At 33.1% G+C, this 24,499-nt stretch overlaps 1 protein-coding gene across 1 annotated transcript in view; it reads left to right on the top strand.

Moving 5' to 3' along the window:
- Nucleotides 1-24,499, top strand: part of LOC138692735 (uncharacterized) — a 141,743-nt gene that overhangs the window by 5,800 nt on the left and 111,444 nt on the right. Inside the window, exons 3-7 of the mRNA XM_069815927.1 lie at nucleotides 2,633-2,770; nucleotides 8,462-9,720; nucleotides 12,517-12,642; nucleotides 18,300-18,472; nucleotides 22,975-23,147. Of these exons, the coding sequence (XP_069672028.1) occupies nucleotides 2,633-2,770; nucleotides 8,462-9,720; nucleotides 12,517-12,642; nucleotides 18,300-18,472; nucleotides 22,975-23,147 (1,869 nt within the window). The remainder of the gene's footprint in view (nucleotides 1-2,632; nucleotides 2,771-8,461; nucleotides 9,721-12,516; nucleotides 12,643-18,299; nucleotides 18,473-22,974; nucleotides 23,148-24,499) is intronic.

Here is a 24,499-nt window from a genome sequence, read left to right as displayed (position 1 = left end):
ACTAATACCAGTATTATGCAACTGGATTTTTCCAAACCTAATATTAAATTTATGTTATTTATATCGCTAAAGAACGATTACAATATAAATAACTTGAATATTATTTATACAATATCACTAAAGAACGATAACAGAATATAAATGATAAATATCGGTTTGTTTAATTAATATATTGCGAAAGAACAATAACAATATAAAGAACTTGAATATTGTTTTATAATGCTAATGAAGGAAAACAGAATATAAATAATGACTTGAATATTATTTAAATCGCTAAAGAACGATAACAATATAAAAAACATGAATATTATTCATATCGGAATTTCACAGATTTATTGCAGATGTATTTAAGAAATTGTAGAAGAATAGTAATTAGTAACAGTGTCCTATTTATTCTTCTTGGAGCCAAATTTGTAACTTTTAAAAGTGTGGTTACTATGTTGAAGTGTATGTGTTGTAACGGATGCTTGATTTGTTATGTATGTGAGTCAGTTATGGGATGCTTGATGTCGTCGCAATGTCGTAATTATAGTTTGATTGTGTTTGTGTGACTATTGTGTATTAATTTATGATGTATGGTACGGAAAGCTGCATATTTGTGTTATAGAAGTGTTACGTATGTTTGTTGTTAATGTTTTTGTATGTTTCAAATTGATAACTGATCCTATTTGTTTTGCAATCGCAATGCCTAATTTACGGATTGTTTATGTTTTGTTTACATCGCGTAAGCTAATTTAATTTTCTTTTTCACTTCTCTTTATGCTCATCTTTTTTGTGTATGAAACTATAGCCCTAACATACATATGTAAAATAGGGCTAACCCCCATTGGAGATACAATAATAATTATTATTCATATCGTTATAAAACGATAACAGAATACAAATGATGACCTGAATTTTATTCATATCTCTAAAGAACGATAACAAAATATAAATAACGTGATATTCATAAAGAACGATAACTGGATATAAATGATAATTTGAATATCATTTACATCGCTAAAGAACGATTAAAAATAAAATGAAAACGTGAAGAAGACCCGAACCCACAACCTTTGAATCATTAAACAAGCACTTTACCTCTGGTCTACGAGGCGCAGATATGGAAAACTTTCATAGTTCCGGAACTGTTTGTACAAGCACATGCATCGTGTAACATCGCCGCGACCCGAAGTGGACTTTGAAAATATTCTCTGTTCACGAGTGCGGCCACTTTTTTTTTTTTTTTGACAACTGTACATTCCAGATCAAATCAAGAAGTTTCCTTCTTGCTCCAGTTACCCATCTTGCATATACGAAAGTTAGGTTTGGTTAGTTTAGGTTTTTGTTAACCAACTCCGTGTATTCCGCGCATGCACAGACAGCCAAGATGAACCTGTCGCGAATATTATTGTTGTGTAGTGCACATTAATCACAATGGAGCTCGATGCGGATAAATTATTGTTTTAGTACAGGAAAGATACGTTCTGTACAATCTTTGAAACAATATCACGATAATAATGTGGTTTCTAAAATTATGTGAGAAATTGCAAATGTGATGAAAGCACCACGTGAATAAAATGTAATAATAATAATTTGTAGTAAACCTAATTCTCTGCTCTATACTATCATTCATTATTGATTTAATATATTATTTTTCTTTATTGTGAGTCGTGAAGTAGTCAGAAACATACAAAAAGACGTTTGTGCAGTACATTAGTAATGTTTAATTTTAAGACTCTTTCAATCGTATAGATTTTTAGACGTACCGGTATTAAGCGTCCTTAGGAAATGATAACCAAATACAATAGAATTTCTCATATAGACAGTCCTCTTTCATTGACGCCATTTTCTAGCCTAGGCCAGTTTTCCAAACCCACACAACTAGCAAATCAGTTGTCGCGAGCAGACAGTTTTAAGCTGTCGCGAGGCGTTGTAAAGCTAAACGAAGCGTCGCGTCTGATTCTGTGTGCACTCAACCTTATTCACAACGCCATGACGCCGCATACCGACATTTTTAATGATCGCAGGTATTGGAGATCCTTGATCATTGAGTTATTATTATTATTATTATTATTATTATTATTATTATTATTATTGGTATTAATGGTGGTGGTGATGATGATTATAAATGTGACTTTGCAGCGGATTCTCAAGGCACCGTCCTACATGTCTAAAAAAATCTTATTCACGTTTCAAAACAATATTAAATGAAAATATATAAATTTGATTTGAAAATATATAAGTTGATATATGAGATGCTCACAGTAAAACTATGTCTTTAAGGGGTATCCTCTATATTATAAATACATTTTCTCGTGGAATATACCCAAAAGATTGCATATTTACCTATTACTGTTAGTGCTATTACAAGTTTGGTGTGGTTTCAGGAAATCCTACATACCAGCTTCAGTGATGCCAAAAGAGCTTTCGCAAATAAAATGGATTTTGATAAAAATATATTTTCATAAGACAAATGATAATAAATTTACCATGAGAAATTAGTTATTGATAGTAAATTAGAAAACTCTGAGTTAACTTTTTGTTCTGTATCCCCAGCGTGTTAGAAATTATGTAGTATATTAATGTTGCCTCAAAATGTATTGGATTGTTTAATCAACCATTGTTATGTTCTTTTATTGTTTTTACATAGATAGTAAACGGTGAGGTCCAGGAAGAGATTATTAACAAAAAGGCTCACAACTTCATGGGTTGTGACGACAGTCCGTCTTCGAAAAATCCAACTTGCGGTTTTGTTTACGACAAAGATGTGCCTTTGCAGTATAGTCAGGTATGTAGCTTTACTTAGTTGAGTTTGTATAGCTAATGCGAGCTATTCATTGTTAGATTAATCAAATTTAATTTTACTTAATATTTTCATACAATTTCAGCCCACATTTCAGTAAATTAAGTATTAACTTTTGTTTTTCAAAATGTATAGTAGCACTCACTCTCTTTACAAAAATGTTTGATATGCAATTCTAACATGTCGCATTAGCTAAATTCCTATCCTAGAAATATAACCAGTTTCACCTGTAAGTGACAATTCAATAATGACAGAATAAGGAGGCTAGTAATTCGTTAGTAAAAATATCTGGAAGTAAAGGTGACAAAATACATGAATGGCCTTTCTGATCGTAATGAACAAATCCTATGTGTCTACAATGTCACTGGAAAATTGCAAAAAAAAAAATAATAAAATAAAATAATAATAATAATAATAATAATAATAATAATAATAATAATAATAATAATAATATCAAAACTAAAAACTAAAAAAGAATCATAAATTCTAAATCTGTCAATCGTTTAAATCCATACATATTATTAAAGAAAAATTCGATCCGGCACAGGGAATCGAACCCACGACCTCTCAGCTTTGCGCGCTGAGAGAGGTCCTTATATATGAATGTTTAAATCCATACCTACAAAATTAATCTTGGAAAAATTTATACAGTGCCACTCTTATTAACTTAATAATAAATTTAATATGAGTCTATTCCTAACTATATTTATAATTCATTTCAATGAATGATTTCGTTCAAAGTGAAATATATATTCTATTCTATATTTATTGAGTGAAAAGAATAATGGTTCTAATATTATGAACTAATACAATAACTATAGCAAATTTTATAAAGAGCAAAAGGAGATGTAGTTCAATAGAAAAGTACAAAATTCAGGTAACAAAATAAATATTTGGGATATTACTAAAATTAAAACTGTCAATATTTAAAATTTGAAATATTTATATTAGAGCTAGGTTAGGTTAGGTTAGGTTAGGTCACGATGGCCACTGGTGGATTAGGAAGGCCCTTTGCACGTCGGCCATACTGAGGTCTATTATGCACCCCGAATTTTTTATGGATGAATGAGGAAGAGATTGTACCAGCCCACTGGCCGCATATAACCCCTCACCCGCTCACCCAATGGGGGCCTCCTATCCAACCCCGCTCCAAGTTCATACCGCCAATGTGATCAAGCAGCACAGGATTCATTCCAACGGCCGTTCCAATGTGTCGAAGAGCCCTTGGAAGTGTTCTTAAGGAATGAATTCTGGCAGCGATATTGCGAAAGGCCGGAAACCCAGGAACGGTTCGGAGAGGGCGCCTCCTCCCGTAAACGGATGAAGACATGCGTCTTGACTTGAATATGTCTATTGAATGAGATGAAGATTAATGATAGGAAATCTAAATTGTTTTTCTACATGGGAAGGGAAGGGAAATGGCGGTGGCAATTAAAACTTCAACTGTGGAAAACCACTGAAAAACCATAGTCGGGTTGGTCGGTCCGGGAACCGAACCACGGACCTCCCGAATGCGAATTTCATGCGGAACGCATGAGCCAACTAGCTCGGAATTTTATATTATTAAAATCAATTGTTATAAAACAAAGATTTAAATTTTGTTGCAAGTTTCTTTAACAACTTTTATATAAATGTAATTAATAACGTAAATATTCAAGATTGTGCAGAAGATTATATAACAGATGTATGTAATACAAAATTTCGATATCTCAAATTTCTTCCCACTACAGAAACAGAAAATCGTCGTTGTTCCTGCAATAACTCTTATTTGCAAAATATAAAAGTTTTCAGTAGCTAAAAAAACATATTTATTCATCCTATGGCAGCCGTACATAGGAGACTGTGAATTCTTACATTTTCGAAACAAAGAAATATAATTACATATAGAAGATTTTATTATTCTCTGTATCACTATTTAAGTTATTTAATAGAGCAAAAATCTGAAAATCGATAAATATATCACATAGGAGTTATTGCAGGAACAGCGACGAAATACATATGAGATATAACATCTAAAACAAGGAATTCCTCTGGATGTGATTAAATATGAAGTTAAAATTCTGAAACCCCGTTCAGAAATAGTTTCTACTACTTTATGCTATTTATGTAATTTGTGAATGTAGTATGGTTTTTCCGACAAAGACTCAAATACTCAAAGGTAAGACCAATGTACAAAAAGGGAGATAAATCTACTGTTACTAATTACAAACCCATATCATTATTTACAACAGTTTTAGAAGTTTTGGGTTATGTATATTGTATGACTTATTCGAAAATGGGTGACAATTTAATTAAGAATAGAAACGTATTTATTCACAATTGACATATGAGTGCAGTTCTTAAAAGTAATTCCCTCCAGTATCACATACCCACCGCCACACCTCTGGAAGGCGACGATTGCTAACCACAAACTAGGTCTTTTTGCGACGAATAGTTTCCAAGTATTGTAACACATTTCTAAACGTGGATACTGGCGATGCGTGTGACGTCGCACTGCCGCGCAGAACCCCGAGTTCATTCCTGCTCCAGTTGGTCATGTTACATTCACTATAATCCATATCCAAATCGCGAAAAATACCGGTCTTCATTTCTCAACAAAGCTGAGAGCTTACACAACGCAAGCCACGAGTGTGGCAATGTGACGTCAGCAGCACTGGTGGACAAAATCTCTTCACTTTTTACATGGTACAGTACCATGTGGTTACAAATTAAAGTGACGGTACCCACAGTCAGGGCCGCCGAGAAGGGGGGGGCAAAGGAGGCAAGTGCATATGGGCCCGTGAGCAGTAAGGGCCCGTCAGATTAAGCGAGTCTGATTACTTTTTATTATCACGGATACTTAGCACCGCAGCCAGAAGTCACACGAATTCAGATCAGCCCATTTTTCAGGCCAAGCTTTGGAAAACTTCTGGAAGATTGCACGAAGCAGGCTTTTTACTTAGCGACTGATATACTGTATGGTGTTGGTCCATTTTACATAAAACAGTGATCTCAACACAGTTACGTTCTTGCAAAGCAGGATTTTGGACACGTGCTGCATGGTCCAGCTACAGCCATAGCAACTTCGTCAACAACTGGTATCGGGAAAGGTCACTTTCCTCTCCCTGGTGTCACACCCAAATCATCTGTATTCTCGAATTACTTACCATCTTCTTCAACCCATTTGTTGACATGAGTCATATTCTCAGTCCTTTCAGTCGGCGATGCTCCCTCAAAGCAGCACTCCTATTGGTAAAAAGAATTTGACTAACAGCGCACGTTCTTTCTTGTCAACAGCCATACTGTGATCCTCACGGTATTCCGTATGTCAAAGGACGACTGGTATGTCATAGCACTTGTATAGCGCGAAATTTACCTCTAGTGGTGAAAATTGTAACTAATTTTGTTTCTCGAGTAAATCGCTTCCACATTCTCTTATTAGCATATCTACCAACTGTCATTGCCATACCCTCATTACAGTTCACACTGGGCCACTGTGAGTAGCGTCACTATTGTAGCCATTTGGTATATTGAGAACCACTTGATATTTTGAGTTACGGTTTTCAGTGCTGTCATCAGCTCCCTGTTGTCTACAATATATTAATTTTTTTTCCCACTACCCTTTTAAGATCTATATTTGAGAGTCTTATAACAGAATTGTGATTTAAATTCATGATTTTCTCTGGTCTAACTTTTCAAAGTAGTGCTGGTATTCTTTAATTAATTCAGATGTTCGTGAAATTTGTCTAATTTGATATCTACAAGTCTCAAGGGTTATGTAAGGGAAATTTCAGTCGTAAGAATTGAAAGCTGTAACTTGTTCTATGCTTTGATTTATTAATGGCAATTTTAGAATTGACATGGTTTTTACTCTGAAATCCATTGCTTTTGTTTCACTTATGAAGATTTCTGAATTGAAATTCTTCCTATTTTAACAGTGTACGTACTGGCCTACATCTTTTATAATGCAGCTCAAGAAAATAATTTATTTAATGGTAGGCATAATAACTACTTCAGCAGCAGGGCTACCCTTTCTAAAATAAAGTTCATAATTCGATGGTGTTCCGGTAAAGGGGGTCAAGTCAGTTTTTGTGAAAGTGAAGTTTTATTCCCAAAGAGAATAAACAAGTTAAATTCTATAATTCGGTGTGCAAAAAACAAAAGAATATTAGCACTTGATTTGTCTAAAAAACTATTTGAAACTAGCCGTACCCGTGCGCTCCGCTGCACCCGTTAGAAATAAATATAAAGTAATTACATAATTAAAATAGGACATTTGATCCAGGGAACATTTGTGTTTGATAGAAGGGTAAATCATTTAATATGTTACTTAATTTAAATTGTGTTTAAATAATTAAAATGCGATCATTTCGGTGCAGAGAGCACTCATTTGGTGGAATGACAATTCCTTTAACATGTTTCTTAATTGTTATTACATGCAACCATAGTTTAAAGAACATTGGCATCATTTAGATTTAATGTCTATACTTTATTTTACTTGCTATATGCTTCCATTGAATTATGGTAATAACTTAATTTTATCCCTTGTTTTCTACTTATTCAGTAAAAGGCGTTTGGCCCACTATGATTCTGAACCTTCAAATAACTTAAATTATATTATATAATATTACATATTATATTATATTATATTATATTATATTATATTATATTATATTATATTATATTATATTATATCATATCAGAAGTTACTGTAATAACATTATAGCATTATGTCCATCTACAGAAACTACACTTTCCAATGGTGAAATAATAAATCGGTTAATTTAGCTTCCGATATTACTTCATACAAACACAGAAACATTCTCTGTAGGCTATCATTCATAGCTTTCGATTGTTGCTGTCCAAGGCCCCTTATATACGAAGTCATTTGTTTTTTATTTCATTATACGGCCTTAGGTGGCAGTTATTTTAATTTTAAAACTCATTTACCTCATAAATATCAGTCCTATCAAAAATTTTCCAGGAATAAAACGTATCGCAAATTATGTGTAAAGAAACTTTTGTTATGTAACATTTTTCACAAAAATCAATAATAAGCGAGATATTTCTATTTATTTAATTCAGGCCCCCTTATAACCCCCCTTTTAAATAATGTATTTTGAATGCCATATAGCCTAAAATCTAAGTGACAACGAACTTAATTTATATTCCAATTTTCATCGAAATCCGTTCAGCCATTATCGCGTGAAAAGGTAACAAACATACAGACAGACAGACAGACATACGTACAAACAAAAACTTCAAAAAAGCGATTTTCGGTCTCAGGATGGTTAATTATATATGTTAGGACCAATTATTTTTGGAAAATCGAAAATTACCAGAAAAATTTCGGCTACAGATTTATTATTAGTATAGATAAGACTTCGATGTTTAATTTTCATGTAACTAAAAACTAATTTTAATGACTTATCTTCCTTTACCAAAACACCATTGAATTATTCATTTTAGTTAAAAGGTTCAAATTAACATTTTACAAAATGTCTTATACTTGTGTTATATACTTACCACTTACAATAAAAAATTGCTTTACGGTTGTTTTAAAATAACATTTAAAATTCTGAAATTTTAATTTAAAATAAGTTATTGTGTTTAAATTTGCGTTAGTTTTTTTGTTTACTACTGAATGGATGCAGTGGAGCATACTAATAATTAACTTATCTTTCTTCCTATACACAGGGGTTCTGTTGTTCCTGTGATGCTCATGTGAATGCAAGAAGACAGAATGCGAATGCTGTCACAAATTCTCATACCATTTTTCACAAGAAACCTCTTTCGAAATATAATGGTACACGTTATTCTTCGAGCTTTATCAAACACAAACATAAACACAAACCTTCTTCTCAAAGCGTAAGCCAAAAATTTAATACTGGAGCAATTTCTATCGAGAGGAGAAAAAAGAAAAGATCCTTAGAAAACATAAGATACAGAAGAAAATTCATAAAAAAACAACGCACCTTTATGGTGCCATCACATAGTAGGCCATATGGCAGTTACGCGACACATGAAGTACAAATGTTTTCAAAATGGAGGAGCAATTTGGCGTACGACAAAGGATATGATTATCATCATCCTAAGCAGAAAGGGGGAAGTGATAACTCCATGATATCTGTAAAAGAGCCCTCTTTATCAGAAACTAAATCAATTGCTCTCGATAAACCAACGCTTTCCAAAAGTAAGATGCATTGTGACAATACTCATAGCCAATCTTGCTTAAAAAATAAAAATAACGAAAAGCCAAACAATTTTTATGAAAATAAAACTGAAAATAAGAGATATAGGAAGAGAGGAAATTTAGAGACACCTAAAAAATCATTTAAAATATTTCCTATACCAATTCCTATAACCATAAAAATTAAACCTGAGATGAGACGTAAATCTCAAGTTCATGATACTCACAGATATTACATGAAAAACTTGTACAATAATGAAAATGATAATAGTAATAACGAACTAAGGAATTCTTTTGAAGGTGACTATATTGGCACTCAGTACCAATACAAAGGTAGATCACCGGACCCTAATCTTATAACCAAAGACATGGACACCAGAAAAGAGATGCATAGTTTACACGGAAAATCAAATTCACGTTATCGCAAGACGAATTTCGCAACAAATAGGAAGACAAATAGCTTGACACCAATATCTTCACGTCATCAAAGCAAACCAACGCCTTGTAATCTCGTAAGTTTACCAATGCCCAGGGTCGAGAAACTTGAAGATTTGGAGCGTTTGGCGAGGAGTTACAGCATGCATTCGAATAATGACGACCTCTCTCAAGATGTGTTGGGTGAAAGTTTAAAAAAAAAGAGGCAGCTTGAAACTGTTAACACACAACGTAGAGGTGGACAAAATTGTGAAGACAAATCTACGCCGCCCTATGCAGATGCTAACACTTACCACGACAGCGCACACTGCCTCCGTTTCAGCGAATTATGGTATGTTTTATTAGTAATTTAGATACAATAAAAAGATTTTCTACGATAGTGTGTAAAGTTGCATTTTACCCACTGTTATCAGACCCTAAATTGAACCTTTAAAACACTGCTGCGTAAAAAAAAGTAAGTAATCTCTTAGGCACTGCTATCCATTTTACGTACTGTTAAAAAAATGCAATATTCAATGTTCGCCCTTCCTTATGCACCTTCAGATACAGTAGTGTTTTTGTTTCAATATAGTTTCTGACCTCAAATGAAAAGGATGAAGTTTGCAAGCTTCTGTGTTCACATTGTCTTTCACTTTTAATATCAATATTTACGAAAATCATTGTGAATGGTTACACTAAATAACTGGACCGCAAACTTTGGCATTCACGTCTACGTTTCATTTTTGTTTAGACGGCCATGAAATCGTGAGCATGAATAAAACAAACTGTGATTCAATTGATGCTTAATTCTTAATGGTTCTGAATTTAGACGGCCATTAATTCGTCGTCTTATAACCTTTCAAATTTAAGATTTATTTAATGTAAATTTGTGCTATCGTAGAAAAGACATTTTATGCTATGCATTCGTAAAGTTATCTTTTTGGCCTTCGTGTGTTTTTAAAACTCGCCTTCGCTTTGTTTCAGAAACTTTACACACGTGCCAAAGAGATAACCTTCACGAACGTGTCTCATAAATAACTATTATTTGATCAAAACTGTTTTCTTCCAGAATTGTTCCTGTTTGAGACGTAAATTTCAATTTGAGATACATATTTTACATATATATTAATTTTTTCATAATGTTACACACCGTTTGTTACATTGCTATTATATCAGTTATTATTAATCATATGCGGAATATTTTCTCTTCCCTTTATTGAAGAATGGCTCCTGGATCTTTCTTTAAATATTAGAATTACGTGCTGAATGACAATTTATTTGTTAATTATTTTTTTGGCCGATCGTGTTTTTTACAACATTACCGATACAGTTGGTAGGCCTTGTAAGTTAAACTTACAACACATTGCTGTAAGTAAATAACACCTATCGACAAACACGAATAATAACAAATGAATGACACCTATCGACAAACAACAAACGGCGATCATACATAAAAATGTTAGCGTCCATAAACATACTAATTATTTTAATTAAAAATTATTAATAATAATGAATTTTCTTTATTGAGACCGGACAAAAATAAAATGCAATACATGTTTTAAGTGCGTAACAGAATCACGTTTTCGTTTCGTCTTCTCTAACTTTTCCTCGATTCTGTTATAATGCACTTACCACGCTTGTATCTAGGGTTGCCAACCCTCCCGTATTTCCCGGGATCTCCCGTATTTGCCCCTAATTTTTAACAGTCTTCTGGCTCCCGTATTATTCTCCTCTTCGAACATTTTTCTCCCTTATTTTTGCATAATGTAAAAATTTTTATTCTGAACATTTGATTTTGCAATAAATTATAATTAATTATAAGATGAATTTTCTTGTCCAAGAAAGGCATTAAAATACGGAGTCTTTATAGAAAGTAATGCTTGCCGGAAATGGATTTTAGTGCTCACCCGCCTAAAATCAAACCGTGTTATTGTTATAAATTTTGAAAAGCTGACTACGCATACCAACTAGTAATGCTCATGCAAAGAGAATGTTTCATCTCATGAACAATAATTGGACAGATGTTCGAAACTTGAGCACGACACATTAGTCAAATCAGAGCTCAAAACTGCAGTCGACTTCAACTACTACGCGAAATAAAATATATCTCAAAATACTCTTAATTTAAGCCTAGCTTCCGAAGTGCAGAATGAAGTTTTTTTTCAGTAACAGAAACGAATAATTTGTGTATTTTTTATGTGAAATTTAGTCGATTCTTTAGTCTCCCGTATTTTCTTTAAAAAAAGGTTGGCAACCCTACTTGTATCGCAATATACTATAACAACAGTGTTGATTGTGGAAGTATAATTTTCAAATACGAGAATAGTGGTAGTGATGGTAGTGGTGGTCGTATTAAATATAATGAGCATTATTATTATAAAATATATTTTTATCTCACCATGAAACAGTAACAAAATGTGCAATACTTAATAAATTTTTATCTGTACCGCAATATAGCAATCACAGGTTATCATCGTTTTATTAATAATAGTAATAATAATAATAATAATAATAATAATAATAATAATAATAATAATAATAATAATAATAATAATAATAATAATGGAAAAATGGAATGAGAGGCCGGCCGTGAAAGCCTACATGTTGTTGTTTACTTTAGAAAACTGTCCGAAGACATCTGAACTTCACAATGGCAACTACTGATACCAACAAGGCACCACTGATGAGGCAACTAAGTCAGGAGATAATGGGATAATGTGGCCAGTTCCTTTCCTCCACCTACATGTTAATAATAATAATAATAATAATAATAATAATAATAATAATAATAATATAAGAATAAAAAATTAGTATAATTCAATTCTTAAACAATGTTTCATTACTTTTATTACTAATTTCATTTTAAAATTCTACATTGTATTCTCATTTAATATAATATAAATTCCATTATTTTAGATTTGTTATTTAAGCATGCAAAATTCTGGGATCAATATTTTGGTTAACACATTGTCTTTGTTTCTATCAACATTTCTTCATCCTTGTGAATTGCTTTCAAAAAGATTGTTACCATTACCGAAATGCTTTGTTAATGAGCTCTTGGTGTGGTGTAATTATTGTAGTAGGATAGTTAATAGAGAGTGTTAAAATTATTAAATTGATCATGTGAAAACATATTTTCATATTTCAGGTACTCGGTTTATAACCTGGAGAAGCCCGTCGTGGTGCATAACGTGTACCTGCAACTTTTCGAGAAACAAAACCTTCCTGATGGAACGACCAATTGGGAAGACCTTACACAAGGCTCTTTGGTCCGGTAAGACCGTAAAAAGTCACTTAAGTATTTACAGTAGTTATTGATGTATTATCTCCCTCATCTTTACTACACCAAACTTTTACTTCACTATTTGTAATTGTAATTTCATTTATTACATGAGATATTATTAACTAGAATTATATTTTATCCAGACTAGTTCAAAACGGACTTATTGCTGTATTTATTATTATTATTATTATTATTATTATTATTATTATTATTATTATTATTATTATTATTATTAACAGCAGCAGCAAACTAATAAATTGGAACAAAACAGTTGTTTTGAATGTTAGCGCAATTTTTGTAGTGATAAGTAAATTTCAGTTTTAAAGCATTAGGCAACTATGGCTGCATAAAGAACGTAATTTTCGTCAACTACAGTACGATTTTTTCTAAGAAAACTATTACACCTAGGGATGTCATATTTCGCAAAAACATCCATCTCTCTCTATTCTAATTGTATAACAAATTCGGTATATGTATTATATTTCTTTCGCGTGTTAAACATTACAGTACCTGGTTAACTAGTTTCAGCCTGTTATTGGCCATATTCAGAACTGGTTGGTGCTGGTCTTGGCCCATTTTGTTTGTATTTCCTGTGGGGGCGTGTTTGTATAGTGTAATGTGGAGTCAAAGAGTGCGTGTGTTCGGAAATTGAGTCCACAAACACACTCCCACAGGAAACACAAACAAAAGACGCCAAGACCCAGCACCAACCAGTTCTGAACATGGCCAATAACAGCCTGAAACTAGTTAACCAGGCACTGCAATATTTAACACGCGAAAGATGGTATAATACATATTCCGAAGTGATATAGTGTTAAAAATTGTGTAATCAAGATCCATGTATAGCAGATATAATGATAATTGCAAATTTTTAGGTAAATTTTCCTCATTTTCCGTCCGACTTCACATGGGCTCGCCCTTAAGTACAGTACACACACTTCGACAAATTCATCTGTCGTTCTGCTAGCAATGCAGGAACATTCTTACTAAAGTTACGGGTGCAGAGCGAAGCGAGAGCGCACCATCACCCGACTCGGGCCCTGGACGTGGCTAATATAATTTAAGGAAACAATTTTTTTTACGAAAGCACTTCTTTATGCAACACGGAAATTAAAATTGATATAATTTCTTCTGAGAGAGAGGAATAAGTTGATATTTTTATGTGACTGTTTTCCTTGGGGAAAAATCTATCAAATATCGATGTATCTACTTATGCCCCCTGTTAAATAATATAAATTATGGTGTATGCATAGTTATCAAAATCGTACTCTCAGCTATAATAACTTATGAACTTTTCTTGGAATAATAATAATAATAATAATAATAATAATAATAATAATAATAATAGTTTTATTTTCCCTGGCAGAGTTAAGGCCATCAGGCCTTCTCTTCCACTCAACCAGGATCAAATCACATACAGAAAAAATACATACCGGTATACAAATATGAACTTAAAAATAATAATAAACATAATTAAGTAAAAAAGAGAGATTGAATACATATACACAATCAGTATTAACTTTGAAATAACAATAATAAAAAAAAATATATATATGTAATAAAAAAGAGACTGAATACATAATTACAAACAGAAAAATACATTCTGGTATGGAATGTCTACCATAAGCTAAGTAGTTTCAAGTTTATGACCATTGAAACTGGAGATTTTTATTGAATTACGATAAATTTAACTAATTAAAACAAAACGCTAATGAACTTAAACGAGAACACACTTGACACAATAAAGTTATCTCTTACCCCTCTATACCTACTTATATTTTGTTTTCGAAGAGTCACAAAATTGTAAGGTTTTCTTTTCTCTCCGATTTCACATGGAATGTTCCGGACTGGGAACTGTCCTTGTACGTAGATCGCTTGAATGGGCCCATTGTACTACCCGGATTGGAATATGGTGCAAGCTCTAAGGACCCCCCCCCCCGCTACAGATTGTTCTACGCGCCGCCTCCGAACTCCCCTGCAGCCTATAGAATTCGTCTACTTTTCCGCGTAAGCCTCACCGCGGTCCCTCAACCCCGGTCCCACGAGCTACCATAAGTCCAGCTGAGAACTGTCATGGGAGAGAAACGGAGATGTTGATGAAAGAGGGAGGTGTAATTATTATTATGAAGGCGAAACGAGTTCGAGAGCAAACACCGAAAGTTATACAGTAATTTTGCTTTATTTGGTCGAGGAGAACCTCGGGAAAAGACTTCAGTCACCTAGCTTGTCCCAACCAGGATTTGAATTGAGGCCTACACGTTTCACGGTCAGACATGCTAACTGTTACTCCAAAGCGGTGGACAGGCATAATGGAGTACACCACGTCGCTACGGCGCGGGACAATATTAGGAATTAACACTTGTATTTTATGCATTATAACAAGACACTATTTGTAATACGAAAACATTTTCTATGTATTATAGGCTATGGCTAAATTATATAACTATAATTAATTTTGCGGAAATATCTATAATTTTACGTTTAGTAATTTGTACCTGCTTAAAGTATTTCTTTAAAGTTTCCGAAAATCAATACAGAATATTTAAAGTTGATGCTGACATAGAAATTCGGCAGTCGTTTACAATAAAATTCAATGTTACTTTTGTCAAGCTACCGAGCGTTTAGCTCAAAATGATTTATGAAAAATCTTTGTCGAGTACAAAGTTGATGTTTCATCTGTCCGTGAAAACAAGCAATAACACTGTACAACATAAAATTTTTCCTTTTTATAAAAATATATGTATTCGATGTATTTTGTGGTCGCAAAATACATCTGCAGTTAGTTTTTGTCCAGCACGTACTGTTTCTTTAAAATAAAAAGTTATTTAGTGTTAGTGAAATGTTACACTACTTTCACCTTATGGGATGCAACATGTCACTGAAAGTACATTTTCCTGACAGTCACTTGGACTTCTTTAAAAAAACTTTGGTGCTGTAAGCGATGAACACGAGGAGAGGTTTCATCAAGAAACATCTACCTTCCGAAAGCGCTTCAGTGGAAGGCGGAATGCAAATATACTGGCCTAATATTGCTGGTTACTCATCAGAGAGATTTCAGAAGCTGTATCCAAACGTAAAAGATAAAAAAAAGACATTTAAATTTGTGAATTTTTGCCAAACAAAAGTTGCTTTATGTGCTAGTATAACAAATTTTGTATAAATAAGTGAAGTGCGTATACCATAAAATGGCATGTGTTAGAAAATTTTGGTTTTCAGAAATGAACTCAGTACCGCTCATTTAGTTAAAATTACATAGTTTCATCTAAAGGACAGAAACAAAGTTTAAATTTGTTGTCCAGTGTAATCTTTTCATAGAGCGTCTCTCCTAGTCGACCAAGTCTTCCCTGGCTTTTAAATTATTTGTACCAAGGAGCCTGTTCTGATTGTAAACTTTCATGAATTCGGTGGCTTGTACTAATTGTCCTCAATTCTCAAATTCCAAGTTTCTTCTTGTCACTTTTAAGTTCTGTCTTACTGTGACGATTGATGTTACATTAGATTAAAAATAATTCGTCTAAAGATATTTAACTTTCCAATTTTATTAGAGGTGTAGTTCAGTAGGTCTTAATTAATTTTAAAAGAAACAAGTTTATTTTAACCCCACTTCCATGACGTCTAGTGCCAACGTTAACTATGGAAATCACTTCATATAGATATTTAAAGTTGTAATTAGTAGGAGTAGTAATAGTAGTAGTATCTATTGCCCAGGCACTTGGAAGTTCTCCATTCGCCTTCTAGCTTTCTAGTATAATTTAAAATCCGAATCCAGAAAATTTGATACCAAAACTGGACATTTTCGTAAATGTTCTTGATTCATCGAAGAGTCTTTTAGGTTACACAGGATGCATTTTGATGAACCAAAAATTCCCATTTTAAACAGGCCTGCTGCTAAACAGTCATGGCCAGAAGATAAAGAAGCTTCATTGTATGGGCATAAATGTAACCGTTTAAATGAGCACCAATTGGCGATTACATCACTGTAAATATTCTGTTTGGAAAAAATTTGATTGAATGTATATTGATGTAAATAATAATTCGATATTTAATCTATCTAACAGAGTATTTTTGCAGACATACTTTCTATATTAACTTTTCATTTATTATTATATGTTACGTAAGATTTTTTTTTATTTTAGTAGGTTATTTCACGACGCTTTGTCAACAGCTTAAGTTATTTAGCGTCTGAATGAGATGAAGGTAATAATACCGGTGAAATTACTTTATTTAGAGATTTAGCAATATAGCCTACCGTATGAAACTAAATAGATTTGATTCGTAATAATTATATTCGGTAAAGCAAATGTAAAAGTATAGTTAAGAAGTGTAGTCTGCTCTAAACAAATTTATCTCATTAATGCAATACAAGTTTTCGTCTCTGTAATGTCGAAAAAAGTGGTTTTCGTCATGTCGTTTGTCTCTAAAAGGCGATTTCTCCTAAACTATTCAACGAACGTGTTGGTACTTAGTGTATGCGAGTCAATTCTGTAGGAAATGATGCTCATTTTATTTTAATTCTCTTGCGTAACATCCACATCTGTGGAGTAACGGTTAGCGCGTCTAGCCGCGAAACCTGGTGGCCCGGGTTCTATTCCCGATCGGGGCAAGTTACCTGGTTGAGGTTTTTTCCGGGGTTTTCCCTCAACCCAATATCAGCAAATGCTGAGTAACTTTCGGTGTTGGACCCATCTCGCTAGTATTATCTCACAAGATAACTAGAGCAGTTGATAAAGCGCCGTAAAATAACCAATTAAAAATGAAAATTCACAAAAACATGAATATCACTGATTCTTAAGTGCAGATAATAATTTTATTTCGTACAAACTATGATGTTGTGGCCAGCAATGTACTGTTGTTTTGATAGCGTTTTGTGTGTACAGTGTATGTAAATACGAGTAAGCAGTATTACTTATTATTTTAAGGGGTTAGGTACACCTTACAGCTTAGAAATTGTGGACATTTTCAACATTTTTTTCTTCCATTATTGTATCTTGTACAAAGTGAAAATTAGTACTGTATGTGTAAAACACTGTCCTTCTGCTATATGAAAAAAGATATTTGTACTATTAAAAAAATTCTGTTATTACATTTTTTGTGTGTATTTATGCATGTCAGATCTACAATATGATGCAATATCACTACTCTATCTTTGATAGATTGTCAGATAAAAAAAAATTCATTTTAAAAAGTGGTCAAATATAAGTATTTTCTTCTAACACAATATAAAAAAAATTATTAAGGAATGTAGTTGAAAGAGTATGATATTTTAAACATGAGTTTCAGCAATAAAATTAAAGGGAGAAACATGAAAAAGTTAAAAACTATATGAGTTATATACTGCATCACTGCACAGTGAACTGCCACCATGATTAATTTTGACAAAAAGTATATCAATATTTTTTTTAAATCGTGAAAATATATATATATTTTTTTTTTCATATAGCAGAAGGACAGTGTTTTACACATACCAATTTTCGTTATTGTACAAGATACTGTAATGGAGAAAAAAGTGTTGAATATTTCCAAAAATGTTACTGCTGTAAGCTATACCTAACCCCTTAAATCTTTAGAAAGGGATTTTATTCATGATTAGGTAAATACAGGCATTACAGAACTGTGTAATAATAACTGATATGAAATTTTAATTACAGAATTGGGAAGTTCTGTAGGGAAGTGATAGATAAGTTTCCGAGGGTGTCCTTCGTTTTTTCACCCTATGAAGACGAGAGTAACGAGAATTTCAATCTTGATTACAAAACAATGAAACTGATGACTCCGCAGCCAGTGCCAAGAGACAAAGAGGATATGTTTCCCCAGGTACAGGGTAAGAAAATATTTGCTATCTGTAAATTGTATGCTTAAATTAATAAAATTCATATTTAGAGTGTAATTGTTGCCATGCTTGCCTTTTGAACTGGTCGGTCGGTCGAGGGCTACAGAATTCCAAAGCGTATAGTACAGTTATGGGATATTAAAGAATAATGTTTCTGACTAAAATTAGCAACCATTTCTCGTCCATCTTTACTGTTCCAGATGTTTCTGTAGGTCGTGGGAGTCTGTAGCGGTATCTGATGCTGGAATCAACAAAATCAGAACAAATTATTACAAGGGGACGGATTTTATCATGTGTATATTTTATTCCTTAGTTGCAAATCATATACTACGATTGCATAAATGCATTTCAAGTTATTGTAAACGATGGTCAAATTTTTGTAGTGCATATACATGCATTTGAGGATTTAGTGCATATAAATGTATATTTTGTTATTATCTATTTATCTGGAGCTTAAACCAAAGTTAAGAACATGAAAAATTGCAAAAACGGAATACAGAAGAAACATAGACATTGAAATGCATTGTTGTCGGCGAATCATTGCGGACAGTTCAGCGGCAATCAACAAAACATTCCACAATTAAAAGCATTGTTGAATGTATGCAAATGTTATGATGGATGAAAGTTTAGATTAAAAGAACAAGAAGCCGCTTTATCGTCTACTTCGCACGTGCATATGACTTTGACAGCTGTTGTCATGAGAACGCTGCAGTATGATCGGCGCGGAAATTACAAGAAGTGTTGATAGAATTGTTTGCGCTCGGTAAACTCGAATTTCCCTGCCTGCCAAAAATATAGGCCCGATAATGCAATTTTCTGTCTTCTCTTGCCGACGTGGCAAATCAGAATAAATCGTTGTATTGTGACAATCACAGAAAATTCGATACTGTAGTGTGTAAGTGAATTGTATTTTAGAACAGCTAAGCCGCAAGAAAGTTATCAGTTGAAGATTTCGGGAGTAAATAATGATAACCCACATATACGAATTACATACATTTTAATTTTTACTGCAAAAACAAGAGGATTTTCATGCATTCAAGCAGCATAATCCAATCATTTGTTAACATATTTACATAATTGTTTAACCAAATCAAAGGTAATTTTGTTTATAGGCTGTTAACAACCAGATCTCAATTTTGAGGGTTATCACTATTTATCCCCCGAGGTTTTCAATTTTAAATTAGTTTTATCGACGATGCCGAACATAAAACGTGTCAAAAGTATATTGCTTAAGCAGTGGATTGAAGAACACGCAGCATTCACAACTGGTTGTTGTTTAGTCAACTGCCCGAAGACAGGTCTGGACCCCACAAGTAACATCATCAAGGCATCACTTATGAGGCAACTAGGCCAGGAAATAATGGGGTAGGGCGGCCAATTGCTTTCCCCTACAACTGATTGCATCTCAATATCCTAATATATAATAGAAAAACCTTCGATAATAGTAATTTGCTTAAAATAAAATCAGTTTTTTTTTTATTTCAACACTACACATTTTGTTAATATTAGTGCATGTGTCCTGGTTTTTAAGTGCGTACGGTCATTCATATTTTGCCGTTTTTATTGCATATGATTCCTCCCCAGCCCAATTATTACATATTCGCAATTTAACATTTTCATGGTGTCAAGCGTGTTGTGATATTCTTTCGCTTTCGCATATTTTCAAAATCATCATCATCATCATCATCATCATCATCATCATCTGTTGATGAATTGAAACAGGTCACATCATCTGTTATCTATTCTGTGATTTAATATTGTATTTGTCTTGATTAATAAAGTTGGCAGTATGTTACAGTGGAACTAGTTGTGAGTAAATGGTTTGTTACCAAACACCATTTATGGTGTTGAAAACTCGGGAAGAAGCAAGCCATTTACGCTACAAACTAATGCAATCGAATTATGAAACATCATGCAACACGTCTGCTTATATTCAAAAGTGGAAACTGGAACTAGACGTTCAGATACTTGAGAACTCGTCACATTATCGACGTGGCGCTGTTACCTACGTATTATAATCCTGCCATCTAGTGAATAACCCAAATACTACGTCCACAACAGAAACTGCGTTGCCGTCGAAACAAATCCCTAGGTAGCGATTCCAGCAACTGTGAGAGCGATACATATCCATCGATATAACGAATTTTTTATATCCAGTAATAATTTACTTACTTACTTGCTTGCTTACTTACAAATGGCTTTTAAGGAACCCGCAGGTTCATTGCCGCCCTCACATAAGCCAGCCATCGGTCCCTATCCTGTGCAAGATTAATCAAGTCTCTATCATCATATCTTACGTCCCTCAAATCCATTTTAATATTATCCTCCTATCTACGTCTCGGCCTCCCAAAAGGTCCTTTTCCCCTCCGGTCTTCCAACTAACACTCTATATGCATTTCTGGATTCTCCCATAAGTGCTACATACTTTGCCCATCTCAAACGTCTGGATTTAATGTTCCTAATTATGTCAGGTGAAGAAAACAATGCGTGCAGTTCTGCGTTGTATAACTTTCCCCATTCTCCTGCAACTTCATCCCTCTTAGCCCCAAATATTTTCCTAAGAATCTTATTCTCAAACAATCTTAATCTCTGTTCCTCTCTCAAAGTGAGAATCCAAGTTTCACAAGCATACAGAACAACCGGTAATATAACTGTTTTTATAAATTCTAACTTTCAGAGTTTTTGACAGCAGAATAGATGATAAAACTAATAATAACAGGCATTTCGCATTTATTTTGCGTTTAATTTCCTCCTGAGTGTTATTTATATTTGTTAGGTACTCTTGCTCCAAGATATTTGAATTTTTCAACCTCTTCGAAGGATAAATTTCCAATTTCATGTTTCCATTTCGTACAATATTCTGGTCACGAGACATAATCATATTCCTTGTCTTTTCGGGATTTACTTCCAAACCGATGGCTTTACTTGCTTCAAGTAAAATTCCTGTGTTTTCCCTAATCGTTTTTGAAGTTTCTCCCAACATATTCCCGTCATTCGCATAGACAAGAAGCTGATGTAACACGTTCAATTCCAAACCCTGTCTGTTATCCTGGACTTTCCTAATGGCATATTCTAGAGCGAAGTTAAAAAGTAAAAGTGATAGTGCATCTCCTTTCTTTAGCCCACAGTGAATTGGAAAAGCATCAGATAGAAATTGGTTTATACGGACTCTGCTGTAAGTTTCACTGAGACACATTTTAATTAATCCAACTAGTTTCTTGGGAATACCAACTTCAATAAGAATATTATATAACACTTCTCTCTTAAACGTCCAGTAATAATTTACGGAATTTAAACACAAAATTACAGATGTTACAGAACATCTTAGGAAACTAAAACCTAAACGTACCGCACAATGCTCCCTTGTAACGCGTTTTCTGTCTTTAATAAATGAATTCAGTGATTCCACCACAAGTGATGACGTTGAGTATTATCATGATCGCTTACAGGAGTCTATGCAGAACTTTATTGTTCATTCTTACATACATGATAGTACCGATAAGCCTGTTAATAATCTTTAAGTGACGATATTTCTGTCTAAGAATTATCAAATTTCATTAATTTATTTTAATTTATTTTACCACAAACGTTTTCGCTATCCAGTGAGTAGGCTATCTTCAGGTTTCATGAATATAAGATGAGATAAATTGACAATTAAGAGTACATAAACAATACAAAAATAATATTGCATGTGTGCTTGGCATGATTTGCATGACATATTTGCAATTTGTAAAGTGATTACATCTATAATAAATAAAGTAAGATAACAGGATCAATTTAAAAATGAACACGTTAAAAACAATGTAAAAAACATTTTGTGAAAAAATTCACTATAAAATGCGTCCTTTAAAACTATTAACTACAGTAAGAATGATGCATGTTTGTTAGTATTTTTTGACAATAGTTTATAAGTTAAAAACTGATTCTAATAGTGTTGATTATATTGTTCAATCATTGCAGCATTAATATGTGTCTGGATATAGTTGAACAAATACATTAATTTTATTGTGAGGGATGGTTGACACGGTCGTTTCGATGTTCTGATTTGATACTGCATCTTGTAAATACCTTGTAAAATGTGACGTTCTGCAATATAAGTTAAATGAATATTAAGAAGTAAAAGTGATATTGAAGAATTAAATTTGGAGTAGAATACATTAAAATCGTGAAAAAATTATACTTACGGGAATGCGGTACTTGTGGTTTTCTTCAATTCGGGAACATAAAGACGATTGTGCTTACAAATAACATTCGTCATGGCTTTATGATAATAATCTGCAGTATTTACTAAATGGAACTACATTCTTTATTTGAAAGAAATAAATAACCGATACCGGTAACATATTTCTCGAAGTAGAGTGGAAATTGAATTCGATCTGTCATTAAAATGATATTCATGTCACAGAGTTTACGAGCACAAAGGCTTCACATACGGAAATCCCAGGGGCATTTGTAAGATGTTACATTCTGAAGATGATGTCATTTTCCATCAGGTGGTCCAAATGAGTTCTTGGTTGTGACAGATGACCTAATCAGCACATCTGGAAATGAATGTGATAAAGCTGGAGTTGGTTATGAAGCTTTTGTTAAACAACCAGACAGATGCAATAAGAAAAGGGGAACGTGTCTCCAGAATCAGCCCATCACGCTTTGGAGAAGAGACATTGTAAGCTTCAGTGAATATTATTAATAATTACTAATAAGAAATATAAATTATTGATATCTTTTTTTCGCAATTTAAATGAACTGTAAGTTACATTATTTATGTACAATACATGATATTACTTTCAATAATTTAGAACTGCGATTTATAAATTAAATTGGAGACAAACACAACTTAACAACAATATTTACGTTCAGTTTTCATCATTAACACAATTATCATTTCCATCCTATTCATCATAAATGTTGTCATGTGGTCATCCAAAATTCAGAATGCTTTTAAATCACTGAAACATTGTAAAAGAATCTCTATGTGAAACAAAAATCCGATTTCATTTACAAATCAAAAGGACTTTAATCTAAATAGATTGGTTTTTAAATGTTTCATTTTGGTTGCTATGACAAAATTTAATTTGAGTTACTTATAATAAACAAACATTATTCAAACTACTTCTTATTAAGTTGTTGCGTGTTAGTTGCGAAAATTCATAATGTTGTGGGTCTACAGACGCAAAATGACCATCATCAGTATTAATATGGTTCTAATAGAATAGTTTTCCAACGCCCCGAGAAGGTTTAGAACTCTAAATGAGTTGACATATGAACGCTGTGATCAGCTCTATTTATTCCGGAAGATATTAATGATTGAGAACAAAATCAGATTCGTATTTTAATTTTATATAAATTTACCTTTTACAAAAATAATCTTATTTGTTTATTTTTTAATGAAATTATGTTTTATTTTTAATTTGTCAAAACTCGACAGATCTTAAAACTGTCGTTAAGTTTCAAGGGACCCATATTTGGACCAAAGAACATGATGAGGCTGAGGATGATAATTTATTAACGGAAAAATACCAGAATACAATGGTAGACAGAAAGAGAAGAATACCTCCAAAGTCTCTTGCATTATGGTCTAGCATGAGATTATTTTATCTTTATATATTCCTTTTACTAGTCCATAAAATATAATTACAGTCAGCTCCATATTTAGGTAATGCTACACCCATGGGCCCGAAAAGAATTTACAACCCTCATCAACCAACTTGCACAAATCTTACATATTTATTTAGAAAAATACAGTGCGCCTAGAGGTAGAGTGGACAGTGTCTGCCAGTAGGTTCAACAACTGCGGCAACTCTCGCCAGTCCAAGGCCGCCGCCGCCGCCACGGTCCACTCTATCTCTAGACGTACTGTATAAGGAGAAAGTGGTATGTAATACCAAATTAAGCAGACCATTGCATATTATATAGATATTTTTATAAAATCAAAATTTCACAATTTGTCAAATAGGATTATTAACACTTTAAGTCTTTTGAAGTTCTGTGTAGATTAAAAAGTGATATGTTTCAATT

This window comes from Periplaneta americana, chromosome 17, assembly GCF_040183065.1.
Source record: "Periplaneta americana isolate PAMFEO1 chromosome 17, P.americana_PAMFEO1_priV1, whole genome shotgun sequence".
NCBI lineage: Eukaryota > Metazoa > Arthropoda > Insecta > Blattodea > Blattidae > Periplaneta > Periplaneta americana.
The sequence above is the reverse complement of the archived record's forward strand: the minus strand, read 5'-3'. Positions and strand labels throughout refer to the sequence as shown.